The sequence below is a fragment of the Stylophora pistillata genome, chromosome 11 (assembly GCF_964205215.1).
Source record: "Stylophora pistillata chromosome 11, jaStyPist1.2, whole genome shotgun sequence".
Lineage (NCBI taxonomy): Eukaryota > Metazoa > Cnidaria > Anthozoa > Scleractinia > Pocilloporidae > Stylophora > Stylophora pistillata.
Genome location: NC_142529.1, coordinates 2,716,788 through 2,733,022, shown reverse-complemented (window position 1 = coordinate 2,733,022; position 16,235 = coordinate 2,716,788). Strand labels below are relative to the sequence as shown.

The following is a 16,235-nucleotide window of genomic DNA, read 5'->3' as shown; positions in this document are numbered from 1 at the left end:
AAGAAGTAAAATAGAGTAATAAAAAAACTAATCAGATGAGAAAAAGCACTTATAACAAAAATATCAGAAAATAAAATTCGTTAGAGATAACGTGGTCACTATCGATGGTAAAACGGCGAAGTAAATTAAAGGAAATGTTTTCAGAAAAATTAAATATGTATTAAAACACTTTTATTTAGATGTAAACAAATTTCCCCGTGTAGGGACTGGTAGGGGGAACAGCGAAGAGTTGGTACCCAATCTCCCTCTACATTCTCGAGTTCAAAGCGAAAGCTTCGACCAACGGTGCAGCAAAATGAAAGTATTTTCGTTTCTTTTCGTTATTTTGAGCTATTCAAGCTATTTATCGATAGCTAAAGAGGCGGATGTAACTCCTCAGGAGTGGCTGGATCCTTGGGATATGACTAATTACGATGCAGCTACTAAAACCATCGACGATGGGGTGAGTCGTTTAGATACTCGTATACGTATACATTTACTTCCGCGCAAAGGTGGAGTCCATCTTCTCTGAGCGAAATGAATAAATTATATCTTGAACAATTGTATGAACAATTGTATCTTGTTGTTCACTTGTAAGGTTGGTATTCTAATGCTCATGGCAGATTTGTGACCTCTTTGAATGAACCCGGTGAATTGATTAGCGGGAAGAGCTGTCACAAGTTTGTGGGAAGTGTTATTATACCACATGGTTATCGGGCTAACCTACAATGAACATGTCGACATAGCTTTGAAAGGCGAGATTTCGGAAACCGATCGATTCTGGTTGATCCTCTTTGTGAGAAAGGCCTACCTATATAAGTGAAAGTGGGGACCAGAAGTTTTTCTTTTGGGAGGAGGAGGGGTAGAGGGACTACATTAAGTAACTTTAGATGCTTGTGTGAAGTTAAGCTTTTCCTTTACAGTATATATATTACCAAAAATAATTAATACAAACTTTCACAATTTTACAATCAGATGGAGATGTGGGAAAGATTTCTGTAGTCAATTTTCTTGTCAATCAAAAACAAAGCCATAGTTCCAAAGGAAATCTGTTGTTTTGCCTCTGCTTTCCTTTATCCAAGAATTGAGTTCATAATGAGGTATGGGGTTATACGGAAATCTTGCCGAGATGTGTATTGTTGAAAGAAACACTTTGTTATGATGATGTGAGTACAATCAATGGGAGTAATCAGTTATTTAATTTGTCATCTGCAGGGTACTTTAAGTAACCTTCCTAGAGATGGAGATTCCACTCCCAACCACAACCCATCTGCAGAGAGGCTTCAAGCACAGCTGACACAGTGTCACAAAAATTTGGAGAAGCTGCCTGCACAGTGCCAGGGATGTGCTGAAAAACCTGTTGCCAGTGCCTCACCATGTGAAACGCCACACTTTAAGAGAGTAATCAGAATCATATTAGGTAATCTTGAGGATCGTGGTGCTCATGAAGTGACAGTTACTGCTTCCAAGGACAACATTGCAACCTTGGAAAAATTCATCAAATCTGACAAAGGAAACATCCAAGATGCTGCAGAAGTAGTCATTGCTATTATATCTAACTTTAAAGGCAAAGATAGCGTTTATGACTTTAACCAGTGGGACTTGCTATCCTTCTCTTATGTGACTAAAGAGGCAGTTCTTGTCCTAGCTGCACTGTTTTTTGTGGTCTGTGCTGCACTAGTATTTGAGAAGCATACAACTTTGACATGGCAGAGACAACTTTGGTATGTGCTTTTTCTGTGCTTTGCTGTCAGTATTCCATGGGAGTGGTACCATCTGTACAGAAAGGCATTTGCTTCTAAACAAGCACAGATGGAGAAGAATATTCCCAAGGAATGTCGCCCAGATCATGAGTTACAACCACTTGAGTCCCTAGTAATTTGGTTTAGGAACTCATTTACTTTCACGAATGACATATGCATCAAATACCAGGAAACATTGCTTGTTGATCCATTCTGGGAAATTTCTCCCTCTAGAGTAAGTATACTTTAATTGAAGTAATCTTTAATACTTTCACTCCCAATATCTCGTGAGTAATTCTCCGTACTGCCTGAGGCTGCTATACATGCCGTATGATGTTAGCTCAGTGAACTAATAATCCCTTAATTAATATTTTACTTTTTTCTCATCATTTGTATGCTTGATATTGTATCGATATTATAAGGAGAAATTCTGTCTTGATCACATGCGTTGGTCAGTTGTACTTGCCTTGAGTTCTCATCAGCTTTAACCGATATTGTGATTCACTTTTCTATCAAATATGCACTGAAGATCAGGGTTGGCTCTTTCTTTCAGCATTTTGATTTGTTTAACAAAAATGTTTACAAACCTAAACACTGAGTACCCTCTTAGAAATGCCGATGTCCCTGCTAAACTTCATGATTGGACATTATTGATTTAAACGAGGCACATGAATTATAATGTCAGATACTACCATTGAGTGTGGAATCAAGTATTGGAGTGGAGCAGTTATTTGAGACTGCTGTCATTAATTAATGACTTTTTTGTACACATTTTCAGGCAATTTCTGCAACAGTGGCAAGTGTCATTGCTCAACCATTTGAACACATTGCTGAGTCTTTGGGCAAGGGTTTTCGAGCTTTGTTCAGAGAGGTCCCACTTCAGTGGCAGCCATTTGTGTTTATTGCTGTAATCTTTCTTGTTGTTATTGTCATCTTCACAATTAGTGGATTACAGATAAGGCTGCCATTTATTACAGTCACAACTAGGAATGCCCCTGCCCTGCCCGGAAATATCCACGGAAATCTTCAACAGCTTCAGAACCAACTCCAGAACATTGAGCGGCAGTTAAATAATGCACCTGTACAGCCCAGAAATGCAATTGACAATGCTCCCTTACAAGAAGGCATCCACAATCGGCTTGGGCAGGTTCATGATATTTTGAATGCTATGAATGAAAGACAAGAGAGATGGGAGGAGACCATGCAAAGAGCCCAGCCCATGATTCAACAAGCTCCTCAGCCAGTACAAGAGGGCCTTGGTCATGCAGAGGCAGGTGCTATTGTGGTTGGGGTACAAGAAGAGAGGCCTGAGAGACAGACCCCAATAGGGAAACTCCCTATCTTAGAAACAAACCCTGTAACAGAGACTTCTGATCTGAGAGTTCCTGTTCAGAATATAGATACTGCTCATGCGAGGGAATTTGACTTGGAGGAATCTTAACATATTCTTACTTAAAGGTGGTCCTATGCATGCATATTAAGATCTGTAATATTGTCCAATTTCTGCAAGTGGTTGAGGCAAAATGCAAAAGACCAATACCCTAATTTATTCTTGGCTCTTTCTGATGAAATTGGTTAAGGTTCCATAGCATAGGAGTATAACTGGAGGTTAGGAAAAAACTAGAAAAAAGCATCATAATATCAGTAAAGTTGAAATGGTAAATTGGCCACCATAACAATTACAAAAGCTGACGTTTTGAGCATTAGCCCTTCGTCGGTGTGAATATTTCAACTTTGTTGATATATCCAAATTATTTTGTTACTCCCACCGACGCAGCCCCAACAGTTTCTTTCGAAACTATCAGCCTTTATTCATAACATCAGTAATGCTCTTAAGGAGCTGTGTCACAACAATTTGTGTCATTTTCAAGGTTATCAAAAATTGTCATTCTTTGTAACTTTTCCTGATAGAGTTTGCCAGGGTGGCTTAAAGTCTTAATTCACCCTTCCACTCCCATGATCTAAGAGTGAATTCTCTCTACAGCAGGGCTTGACACTAACGGTAGCCCACTAGCCACAGACTAGAAGAAATTCAGTTTGGGCTTGTGGTTTTTCAATTTCCACCAGCCAGTTTGTATAGGTAATCATATGATTTTGAGTGCAATTTGGAATAAATAAGCACGTGTAAATTTTTTCAAAGACTAACAAAATTGCATGAGCACGTAGGGCGAGTGCAATTTGTGGTCTTTGAAAAAATTTACAGATGCTTATTTATTCCAAATTGCATGAGAAAATCATGTGATTATCTATTTAATATACATAAAAAAAATGCGAGGTAGCTTCTCATAACTACGCAGAAGAAAAGCACGTGCATCACATGCAAAAATAATTTATTCAAATTCTGCAAGTGACATTGACCTTGACCAATCAGAATGTCAGGTTTGTTTCTTTCTTTGCACTGAATTTACCCTCTTCTGCACTGAATTAACTCTCTTCTGCACTGAATTAACTGAAAACTGCATTCATCTTAACCAATCAGAACTGAGAAATTTTTTCATGTATATTATTAGGCCAGTAAACAGAGTGAAATTGTCGTAACTTCTAAAAACATCTAAGATGTCAGTATCCACTTGGCTAGTAAGTTGAAAAGTTAGTTGCAAGCCCTGTACAGATGACCATACATTTCTTCTTAATTCTTGTCACATATCTGCTTGACAGTGTATTAAATGTTAAGGAGAATTTAACTACTATCACTTTTGGGAATCAAAGGGTTAAGAAACCAAAAAAATAATAATAATAAAATAAAATATGCATGAAAAGAATCTAGAAGATGCACTTTAGTTTGTTGAAATTCTGAAAATGAATTTCTTTTTGTCAAATTAAGTTTATGTTAGAAAATGAATAGTGCAGTAGTCACCTATGAAATTTGTATGGTTCTCAATGATGAGTTTTATGTATTCCATGATCTGATTTGTAATACCGGTTGCAATATCTATTTTTATTCTAAAGTTTTTTTTAGAGAATTCAGTGTAATATCAAGTAGACACCTTCTAGTGGATAAGTTCTTATTCACTCATCACTTTAATACTGGGTAATGTATTGATAATGTGTGAGAAGTAACAAAATAGTTAGTGCTGCAGTAATTGAACCCTTTAACTCCCAGAAGTGATTAACATGTAACTTTTCCCTATAATATCCATACATGATCTGGCAAACTGGTAATGAAAATACTCAAACTTATCTTGATGCAACACCAAATTCTGTTAATAAATAATTTACGAGGAAAAGTGTAGCAGCAATAGGGTAGAGTAACAATCAGATCTTTAAGTGAAAGGGTTATGGGTCAACCTGTTTTCAACATTGTTAGTTAGCTCAGGTGTTCAACTACAATCTCCAGTTTTCAGGGTGTTAAAGCTGGTTAAAAATAACAGATCAAAAATTATCTGTCTTCTATGCAGAATTGCTACTTACATATTCCATCTAGTAGAATCAATGCTGGCCAATGCGCCTTTTATGATTGTGGTGTAAAAGTATGGAATAATTTAAGTAAACATTTAAGGGAAATCACGAGTACTAAGCTCTTTAAGAGACATTTAATTAATGAACTAATTTGTAACATGAATGATCTATGATGATAATTGTTGTTTGCATATAATAAGTAACATGAAAGTATATAGTTATTAAGTTATTTATTTAGTTTTACTACTTTTAGTAGTTTGATAATCACCGTGCCCCGTCTAATATTTCTATGCTCTTTCTCCACTCCGAGCAGGTTCATCACCATTTCACAAGATTCTCAGCAACGGCTAATCTATACGTTAAAGCGTCTAGAACTAACCAACTTTTATTTTCTTTTGCTAGAATAGGTGTAAGATTGTGGAATAGCATCCCAAAAGAACTTCGTATTAAAAACAGAACCCCATTTAAGCGTGAACTTAAAAATCGCCTGTTAAAACTTTTGGAAAATGAGGAGATGAATGTTGATATACGCTGCTCAGAAATTTGTAAATATCTCTTGATAATGTAACTCTTCGTTTAAGTCTTGTTTCAATTGTATTATATATCTTGATAACTTTGCAATTGATTATTTAATTATTCAACGGACTTAATTTTATTTTATTTTATTTAACAATTGTATTTTTATTTAATGATTATCTTTGTTTAATTGTATCGTATGTGATCATTAGCAGAGACAGCACTTGTTTTAGAAGGGTGGCCCGCCTAGAATAGCTTGCTAATTGCGGGTCACCTAGGACTGTGATAATATTGTATTGCTAACAAATAAATAAATTGATTGATTGATTGATTGAGTATTGATGCAGAAAAGCCCTTTTCAGGGATGCTCAATAAAGTGTATCTATGTATGTTTGTATGTACGAACAACTGAGAAGTTTTTTTGTAATAATTTATTGAAAAGTGAAGAATATGCTTTTGTTACTCAAAATCCTTTTTCTCGTGTTACTGAAAATCCTGTCGCTCTACTGATTATGATGTATATAGGGTTTGAACATTTTTCCTTAAAAATTTTCTGTTATGTAGGAAGAAAAAATTATTTGAATAAGTTGTTACTCTAATTTGATGTTCCAAGGTCTCCTATCAGTGTACTAAAGCAGCCAACTTAGCTGAAGATGTTATTTTTCAACTATTTATAAGTAACAAATTCTCATACATTAAGAACATGACATTTTTCTTTCATTGAGTGTCTCTGAGTAATTATGAACAGTATCTATGAATGTAGCAAGTTTTTCTGGCTCATGATCTGGAAGCATTCCATGTCCCAGATTGGCAATGTATCGTTGGGTACCAAACGTCCTTAGCATGTATTTCACGGCATGCACTATGTCCTCCTGCAAGTAAATATTTGCCAAAAAAATAAAAATATTGGTCAGAGTTTTCAACCAGATACAGCTTAGGTACTAACTTTTGAAACACTTCTGAGTTTTGGTTCTTCCCTTTGGATGGGATTTTTTTCATTCAGGGAAAATATTCTAAGGAGAAATGAGATGTTAGTCACATTAAGGTAAAAAGAATCAAGGAAATGGTCACCAACTAAATAAGTTCCTTGGCGGCACCTTAGGAAACATAGAGAGAGCAGTAAAGGGAATATGCATACTGATGTTAGGGTATAGAGCTAGGGTTAAAATACTGAGGCAGATGGTCACTCACATGGCTGCTGTACAGACAAGCTGGATCAAGATTCCCTTGAAGTGTCACTGTTGGTGCAACAATCCTGCCATACAGAAAATCATGCTCAAAATTTTTTCTCTGAACACAAACTTCTTTTAAAAGTCAAGTAAAAATTATAAGTAAAATCAAGTACTGACTTCTGGAATTCACAAAAGTAAAGTTTTATGGAGCAAACAGCCCATAGTTACATGTATTGCTGACAACAGTTGTCATGGTTTCACCCAGAAAGCCCAATCATGGGACACAGCATAACCAGTGTGTTGTCATATGTCATAAGGACATGGCTAATATTTAACAATTATTCCATGAGTACACCTTGGAAATGAGATGATAGATGGCCAACAAGGTGCGTAGTGCTGAGTTGGCTATAATCATCTCGTATCCAACAAGCGTGAGTGGAATAATTGTTTTATTACAAATGTTAAATTAAATTATTAAATTTTTTAGCTCCCTTTTAATTTTAAGCTGATGCGTATGCTTACCACACTTGTAGATTATGGTATATTGGCTCACATACCATAATGACTAAGCCAATAAAAAGTCTTGAATTGCATTATCCAATGATCCAGTTTTTAATAATAGCCGATACAAAGGTTAGTTGTGGTATAGTAAGGAAGTATTATGATCTAACCTTGCATCTTTAGCTGACATTGTCCAGTCCAGACTGATAACATCATATCCAATTTGAGAGAGGTCTTTAATGGCATAGTGTGCACCCTTGGCAAAAATTGTCTTAAAAAAGAAATGGAAAATGCTCTACACACCTGTGCAGTCAACTACATATCAGGTAATTCCAATTTTTCTTTTTTTTTTCTTCAATCAAACTCATTTCAGTCCTTACCATTGGCACTGCATCAGGTCCTAACTTTTCTTTGACTTTTTCTGCTATTTGTTTAAGGTACGGCAACGAACACAGCATAAATGTATCATAACCAATAACCTCTGCATGAGACTCAAACACTTGTAGCATCTACAAAGGAAGGAAAGGAGAGGCAACTGTAACATAACTTTATATGAATCATTCATTACCTTTGTTGTTTTGTAAATCACTGACCATTGTAATTAGCTAATCCCAGATGGCTGTAGTGCACCTTTATTGTAAACTGTTCAGAATATCGTGATGAGTGTGTGTGATTGGAAGTGTAATTTTGTACTCCTTTATGGAGAGCAGGGGGCCTTTAGATCATTTAGGGGCTCATCACTACTATAAGTTGTACCATTTTTTATGCATGATTAGTTACTGGGATGATTATGACTTCCCCTAGCTAGGACATTAGTTGAATGTAGGTACCCTCCCCCCCCCCCCTCACTCCAAGTAATTTGTCAAGTTTCTGATTAACCCTTAAGTGGTAACCATTTATACAAGCATGAGGAAAGTGTAATTTAATCAACTCTTTTATGATACCCATTCATACATCAATGTGGAGATCAGGGTGAGCCTGGAGAGAGGCTCTGAGTCATATTACCCAAAAAACAAATGCATCACTTCTTAATCTGAAGTACAATTCGCTAGCAGCCAAGCTTCCAAATCTCCAGCCTCATTTTGTTCATAGTTTAGGGGAAAAAGAATCCTTCCATGCCTGAATACAAAGTTGACAGTGCTAATCATAAAGTATATATAACCATTTTCCTCACGATGCAGTCACTTCTAATCCACATTGCAAGTGACTACTTTGTGAGGCAAAATGCATGTTTTACGCTATGTACAACACTTTTTTACCTGTGCTCCAGCACGAACTTGTAGAACCAAGTAATCTACAATTAAATCAGTCATCGTTTGTAACAGCTTACTAGAAACTTTCAAATGTTGGTGTAGGAATTTTCTAGCTTTGTTGAATGTTTTGCTGCTCTCTCCTTCAATCATGTAACACATTAGAGTCCACTGGAAAAAAAGAATTATGAATATAACATGAGCAGAGGCTCATAAGATGTAACTTTCTTAGTCGTACACCATCTTAAAAACTTTTGGAACCATCTCACATTAATCACCCTAAAAGAAATAACTCAGTGGAGAAGAGCACAAAAATTTTGTTTACTTACTGGAGCTCCAGTAAAACCAAGGAGAGGAACTTTCCCTTCAAGTTTGTGCCTTGTTAAAGTTATAGCTTGGAAAACATATCCAAGAGTCTTTTCTAAATCAACTTCTTGGATAAGTTTCTGTGGAAGAAATCACCTTGTTTAGTCTTTTGTTTCAATGTTACCTTCTATTAATAATTCTAAAATCATGAGGAAATCGAAGAGATGGGTGGCTAGTTTCTTTGAGTTGACATTTCCAAACACATTCTATCCATACCTCAATATCGCTTGGTTCCCTCAGAGGTTCAGGAAATACTGGACCCTAAATTGGGTGGGGAATGACATAAGCCGGTTACTGTAGACTTATTACTAATAATTTGGTAATAATTGAATGCATTGAAAGATAAACAAATGCAAAAGTTGAATATCAAACCTTGCCAGGTATCATTTCAACTGTCATCCCAAGGGCCTGGAAAAAGGAAAGTTCTTTAGTTACAACTTGTAGTGATATTAGCATGGATTAATACCTCTTATTAACTGAGTTAGAGATCCATACTGTAATTTATAGACAAAATTATTTCTACTCTAATTTATAGCCCTATTTGAAGTGTGTATGCCATAAATTCAAGGAAAAAAAAGGTTTCATAACTTTACTCTATAAATTGGAGGACATAGTTTTTTCGGACTTACATGAAAATATTGGTTAAACATTTATTGTATTACCTGAGGAATCACAAGAATATCTGAAAATATAATGGCAGCATCCAAAGGAAATCTTCTTATAGGCTGAGGAAAAAAAAAGTATTCTTCAACTGAGCTTTTATTAATCCTTTACAGTCCCTAACAATAGTATGCATATTCTCCATAATATAGTGGGCCCCATATTTTTCCTAAGGTGCTGGCAAGGAGAATTTAATCAGTAATCAAGAGCCTCTCAAGTTGGTGATCAGTTCCTTTATTCTCATGGCTGTGATATGTGATCAGAGGTGATATGTGATCAGAGGAGAAATTAGATGCTGGTCATTCTAAGGGTTTATAGGCTTAAATGTACTGTTGGCTTCAAAAACCAAAAGCTCATTCATTTGTTACCAGTAAGAATTAGGATGAGTTTTAATTTATTTGAGATTTGGAGGACATAACAGTTTACTTAAATTTTTTACCTGAAGAGTTAGTTCACAAGCCAGCTCTGGAGTCTGTACCATCTTGAAAAAGTCAGCATTGTTTTCTGCTTTTAATTTCAGGAATTCTGAAATACCACAATTATAATTAAAAATAAATAAATGATGGCTTTTTTGTGACCTAGAAACTTCCAAGGTGAATCACATTACTTTTTTTAGTATGATTGATATAATTTTTTAACAGCCAAGATAAATTATCAAATATTAATTAAAAGTGGAAGATTTAAGACAAACTCTTCATAAAATCTCAAATTCGTTATTTAATCATAATTTCTCATTTTTATGCCGTTCCATAAATATATGAAAGGCAATTTCCCCACTTGACGCTTCATAATACCAGAGAAGCATGAATATTTAAAAAAAAACACCTGCCATCGTTTCTCCCCCGATGCACCAGTTTCCAGTTAGGGTGTGAAATTTATACCGATGAAAGCAATTTGAATGAAATGATCAAAGTTCCGTAAGAATCACCTCATTGATCATGATGGTGGCAAATTAAATCAATGAGAAGATGAGATAACTGATAGAAAAATAAAGGTAAGATTGTCACCTGCCCTTAAATATATGGATTTCTTAAGTATACCTTCAATCTACAAGTTAACTAGACAGAAAATTACAAATTCCAAAAGTCCAGTTCTTTTTTTTGTTCTTAAAAAGTGTTGTGTCACTGTCACAGAAGTTCCTTACCTGGCAGATAGCGACCCGCTTGCCGCATGACCCATATGGGTGCACGTTTTGTCGCTTCACCACGTGCAGCTCGTAAAATCAGATCATTTTTCAGCTCTGGGAAGCCATTCTGCTTTTCACAATTGGCCATCTTTGAATTAACACTTTTCCTCTTCCAAACACGCGAAATCCCGGAAAAGTACGAGGGATCGAACGGAGAGGAGTTGGGTTCTATTTTCCGCGCAAAGATTCATGGGCTCTTCATAAGCGCCGCCATCTTGCCTAGTTTTACTTCAGGATGTTGGGTTTCATTACTCGTCAAGCGCCTCGTCTTTGGAGACAACCAGGATCTTTGATCTTAAGGAGAAGTCTCGCTGATGGTGCTCCTGCGGTTTCTCTTACGTTTGGGTCGCCTTCAGAGGTATATTTGGCACACTTCTGTAACAACATGTGCATGCACAGGTTACAACATGATTTTCAGATCTAATATAAGTTTTGGATAATTTAACCACACACTACGCGCCGAGGCTAGCTCTGCTATTTGTGGGTAGTGCGTCATTATGCTAAGTGTCATGTCATGTCTGATTACAATAAAATACAAAATACAAAATACAATACAAATACAATACCATTGTATCGAGGGACTCCTATTAGTCGAAGGTTTATGCGTGCTTGAAAATTGAAATCGAAATTAAAAATTATTCATTGGGCTCCGAATTGGCTAAACTGCAGAATACCCTGCCACTCATTTACATGTCATTGAATAAGAATAGCCTCTATTGTGTTATCTTCGTTCTTCATAATAGAGGCTATTCTTAGTCAATGACATGTAAATGAGTGGCAGGGTATTCTGCAGTTCTCTCACTCATTGGTTGAGGTGATGGGTTAAATTAACAGCTGTTGATTACTAATATTATTGATCAAAATCAGTACAGCTTCAAGCTAGAGTAGTAGTTCAAAATTTGTATGTGGGGACAGAGCTGAATAATGAAATGCTACGTTAGTGTGTTGCGGTCAACAATGCGGGCTCAAGTGTCCTAGGTCTAAAATTTAGCAAGATTAGCAGAAAATAATAAGGGCTTACTTTTAAAACTGAGGAAATCTGTTTTCGTGGAAGGCATTTTCCTATTTCCAGAGGTTTTAAAGAGAAAATTAAGTTTTGAAATTTTTAGAGGGTGTACCAAGTTTTTGGAGGTTGTTCTCTAAAAGAAAAGTGGCAAGGAAAACAACACCTCGAAGCAACAGAATTGGAAATCATTCATGCGTACGACTCAAAATCCGTGTTTCCACAGCAAAATCTAGCGCATGCATGTACATTATTCAGCTCTGTCATAATTATGCGGGATGGCCTTGTAGTGAGCCATTTCTGAATTAGCTCTAGCCTTGCTGCTTTTATCACACTTCTACACTCAGTTGTTCAACAGCTGACAATTAAATGTAAGCTTTTGTCAAATCCACTTTCTTAATGAATCAGGGAACACTCTTACATGTTGTTAACTTGTCAACACCCTAACATTGGTAGGCATATTTTCCATTCTGTTCTCTATACATTTCCTAAGGTGCTGACAAGGAGAATTTGTTTGAGAGGCAAGAGGTTCTTTAGTTGGTGATTATTTGTTGTATTCTCATCCCCATAAAATTTGATTTAGCTATGATACTGTGAGGAGAATTAAGATTCCAGTCACTCTTAGCAGTTCAAGGGTTGAAGCACCTACTCATGATAATTGCCCATGACTGATTTTCTTCAGTTGAATCTAGGAGATTTCACATTGTGGTAGTTAACTATTTACTAAGCAAACGCTGTAATTTTGTCATGATTATGTTGCATTTAAAAGCCCAAGGTTTGTCTAACAGACCATTATTTGTTTCTGTTATCATGTAGTCATTTTATTCAGAAGCTGAGGTGAAGCAAGTTGATGTTGCAACCACAGCTGGTAGTTTTGGTATTCTGCCTAACCATGTGCCCACTCTGGCAACTCTGCGACCAGGACTTTTGACTGTGACTGATGAGGAAGGTGTTCATAAATACTTTGGTGAGCATTGAAAATAGACTAAGAGAGTCTAGTGAGAGATGAATAAAGAGGGTAATTTTCTAAAGAAACTGTGGTGCTGCATCAGTGGGGGTAATAAGGTAATTTGGTTTTGTCAACTAAGTTGGAATTGTAAATTGGTCACTGTAAAGAATTTAAAAGCTGATGTTTTGAGTGTTAGCCCTTTGTCAGAGCTAATGATGATAGTGAGAGATGGTTCTTTTGTGAATAACAAAGGCATACTCAAGAAAAAGAACTTGAAGTGTTTCCAATAGGAGCCTTCTCATTAGTAGTTTGGATGCTTTGCCACTGTTCTAAGATGTAAGAGATACTACAATACTACAAAATCACAACATTAACCATTTCATTTGATTGTTTGTTCTTTGTGACACAACATTCCTGGAATATCTCAGTGCTCATACGCGTCTCGCTTTTCTGGCAAAACTTTTTGTAGGATTTTAATCTCTTGTTTTTAAGAGTTTTGCAGCAGATGATATTAGAGGTGTTATTGATTAACACAAAATCAACTCTAGACTTTGCACCTTTAAAAATCATACCAAAATATCAAATAGTTGTGGTTGCAAATATCATGTCTTAATAACTAGGGGTGTATAGCCATATGGATTGTTAAGAGTTATCTTGCTGCTGGACATAGAGGCACTGAGTTTCTCATCAACTTCCCCTTCACAGCAAGCAGTGGTACAGTAACCATCAATGATGACTCTACAGTTCAAATTCTTGCTGAGGAAGCCCATCCTATAGATAGATTTGATCCACAGGTATGTCATTTAACATTTTAAATCCAAAATCTGATTGTTATTCTCCCCTTTAGTTGTCACACATTTCTTTGTAAATTGATTACCAGAATTTAGTGTTAGATCACAAGGCTGTGCTCTAAGGAAAATTGAATGGAGCCAGTGCTCTGAAACTGTGAAATCTAGGGTGCCCAGCATATGCTTTGTATGAAAAAACTAAAATTCTTGAGTCGCCCAAGAGCAAAAGTAAGGCACCAGGGGCTATCAGCGCCGCTAGACCACAGCCTTGGATCAAGACCACTAATCAAATTCTTTGCTCTTTCTGCCTTACATTTCTTAAATTATTTTTGCTCTGAGAATTTGCCATGAAATCAAACGATATTCCTTTGATGATACACCAGCGTCCTGTATTTTCTCTCTCCTCATCACCCTTCTGTTTGATACTGTAAAGGGAAATTTCTCCTTGGTCGTTTGTGTTAATGTAGTAAAAGGGTTAAGAGATTGAAATGAAAGATAATTTGATTTTGCTTCAATAAATGAGTGGTGGTCAGATTTTCATGAACTGGCTAAATTGATGTACAATGTAGAAGGGAAGGTCGCAACAATAATTGTACTTTTTATAAGTTCAAAGTGTCCAAACTAAAATAAATCATTGAAAAAAAAAATTAATGTAGTAATGTGCATGGAAAAGACTGTCAGGGTTATGGTTAGGTTTATTAACTGTCTTTTTTTCCTTTTTCAGGCCGTCACCCAACAGTTAGATCAGGCTCAACAAAGCTTATCAAGTGCAGCTAGTGAAGAAGATAAAGCAAAAGCACAAATTGCAGTGGAGTGCCTTGATGCTCTAAATAAAGCCTTGGGACATTGATAATAACTCATTACATCTCCTCTTTTTTTACTTGAATTAACTCTGAAAAGCACAGAAGATTTCTAGTGTGGCGGTGTTGGATTAATTTTCACCTCTAACCTGTAAAATCATCATTTGATGATGTACTAAGTTTTAGTGGCCTCATGTTTCACCACTATTATATTTTGTCTTAAAAAAAGCTGGCAATGTTAGTTGCTTTTAGAGTTACTTTGTCTTGAATAAAATGTGATTAAAACTTACATTATGCATACTTGTCTCATTATGTGAAAATCATGTGTGTTACCATCCAATGAATACTGGTAGCACTATCAATTACTATTTTGTTTCTTTTTTCTGGGTTTGAAAAACACTCTAGTGTCTGTTTAGCAGTTATGCTTGTACAACCATTACAAGGAGATTGCATATTGCAAAATATGCAATGCATCACTTGCAATTTTAGGAGTGAAGATAGGCCTTTAATAAAAGTTGCTGTGCCACCTCCTTTCGTGGACTCTCTCCATAAAGAGGCTTTTCCTGGTATTTTAAAGAAATTGCAATAAGAAAGAGAGCTGAGGTGCGATGTCATGCATGCATGGTTTGGGAAGAAAAGTGGCATGAAGAAAGGATATCTCAGCGCATGATCAACCTAGGACTGTTACAACTGGGTTCCCTTCCCTGACACTTTCTCCAAGAGGAGTCAATAGAAACCACTCAAACAGTTAGGTTGCTATTGCATATGGTGTTAATTGGTGTCATGAACTATGCCGGTAGATTTTTCCTTTCTGTTCTCGCTTTCGTTTTAAAAATTCCTGAAATTTTATAGGAGTCTTCACTGCAGGTTGCTCCGCTTCAGAGCCGATCCCTGAGGGCATGGAACACTCGACTGCTGTAGGGAAAAGCCACAAGCTGAGCAAAACTTTGATTCTTTGCTGGCTTCCTTCCCGCAACGAGGACAAAACAGGGCGATCTCGGTGAAGTGTTTTTGCACGAGGCTTGAAAGGAGCAAGACTGGGTACCATCTTTTTCTTATTTGCAGCAACATTTTTTATTTGCAGCAACATCTTTTTTATTTGCAGCAACATAATTTTTTTATTTGCAGCAACGTCTTTTTTTATTTGCAGCAAGATAATTTTTTTTATTTGCAGCCACATTTTTTGTGTGTGTATATGGTGCAGTGTTTGATATGCAGTTGACCTTTTTTCTGTAGTGACCCTTGTGGGCCACCGTACCAATTGCCTCGTCTTGATTTTGGCCTTTTTTTGGCACCAGTATCGCTTAGCAATAAAAAAGTGAACTTCTACACTTGTCTATGATTTGACTTTTTTGAAGAAAAATGCCACGGAAAATGCTTAAAAGAGCATTTCTGAGCCTCGGTTGGGGGGGGGAGGGGGGGCATGCCAGACCCGAAACTTGCCTCGTCTTGTTCTGAAGTCTTGCTACGGCCCTGTCCTGGTCGGTCTGAAACCGGGATAAGCTCTGACATAATGCACACTGTGTTCGTATGCAGTATCAGTAAACTCAGTGATTTACCTACTTTTAGAGTTTTAGTGTACCCATCAAAATTCATGGCACACCAACATGATGGCACAATAACACGCGCTATCATCTATTGGATTGAATAGGGGAAGTTTTAATTTATCCTTTAATTTATCCTTCGACAAGGTATTAAACAGCGGAAGAAAGAGTGGAAACTGCCGCCCGAAAGCTCCAGAGGTTATAGAGATCGCGTTGTGGCCAATCCGCCCATCCTCTATAAAGGAAAGATGAAGTAAGGAAATCCTAAACGGAAAAGAATGAACCAAACAGCAAGGACACATTGCCTCACCTCTTCTCTAAGGCAGGCGAAACTCGCGATGACGTTAAGGAGCCTATTGAACAATTGTTCTTTTAAAGTT

General features: G+C 36.7%; 3 protein-coding genes across 3 annotated transcripts; 2 read left to right on the top strand and 1 right to left on the bottom strand.

The window, feature by feature from the left end:
- Nucleotides 1-234: 234 nt before the first annotated feature.
- On the top strand, nucleotides 235-5,967 carry LOC148719665 (chloride channel CLIC-like protein 1). Its single transcript, XM_088737923.1, has 3 exons — nucleotides 235-442; nucleotides 1,195-1,956; nucleotides 2,500-5,967. Exons 1-3 carry the CDS (start codon nucleotides 296-298, stop codon nucleotides 3,160-3,162), a joined length of 1,572 nt encoding a protein of 523 aa, XP_088594049.1. The 5' UTR covers nucleotides 235-295; the 3' UTR covers nucleotides 3,163-5,967.
- On the bottom strand, nucleotides 5,240-10,927 carry LOC111323111 (uroporphyrinogen decarboxylase). The gene is made up of 11 exons (XM_022926405.2): nucleotides 10,730-10,927; nucleotides 10,025-10,110; nucleotides 9,588-9,650; nucleotides 9,298-9,333; nucleotides 9,142-9,186; nucleotides 8,889-9,005; nucleotides 8,569-8,730; nucleotides 7,690-7,818; nucleotides 7,480-7,580; nucleotides 6,828-6,891; nucleotides 5,240-6,508 (listed from the first exon to the last, which is right to left on the bottom strand). The coding sequence occupies exons 1-11, from the start codon at nucleotides 10,857-10,859 to the stop codon at nucleotides 6,332-6,334; spliced, it is 1,110 nt and encodes a 369-aa protein (XP_022782140.2). The 5' UTR covers nucleotides 10,860-10,927; the 3' UTR covers nucleotides 5,240-6,331.
- A 27-nt stretch (nucleotides 10,928-10,954) lies between these two features.
- On the top strand, nucleotides 10,955-14,609 carry LOC111323112 (ATP synthase F(1) complex subunit delta, mitochondrial). Its single transcript, XM_022926406.2, has 4 exons — nucleotides 10,955-11,129; nucleotides 12,591-12,741; nucleotides 13,429-13,517; nucleotides 14,236-14,609. Exons 1-4 carry the CDS (start codon nucleotides 11,007-11,009, stop codon nucleotides 14,359-14,361), a joined length of 489 nt encoding a protein of 162 aa, XP_022782141.1. The 5' UTR covers nucleotides 10,955-11,006; the 3' UTR covers nucleotides 14,362-14,609.
- The last annotated feature ends 1,626 nt before the right edge of the window (nucleotides 14,610-16,235 follow it).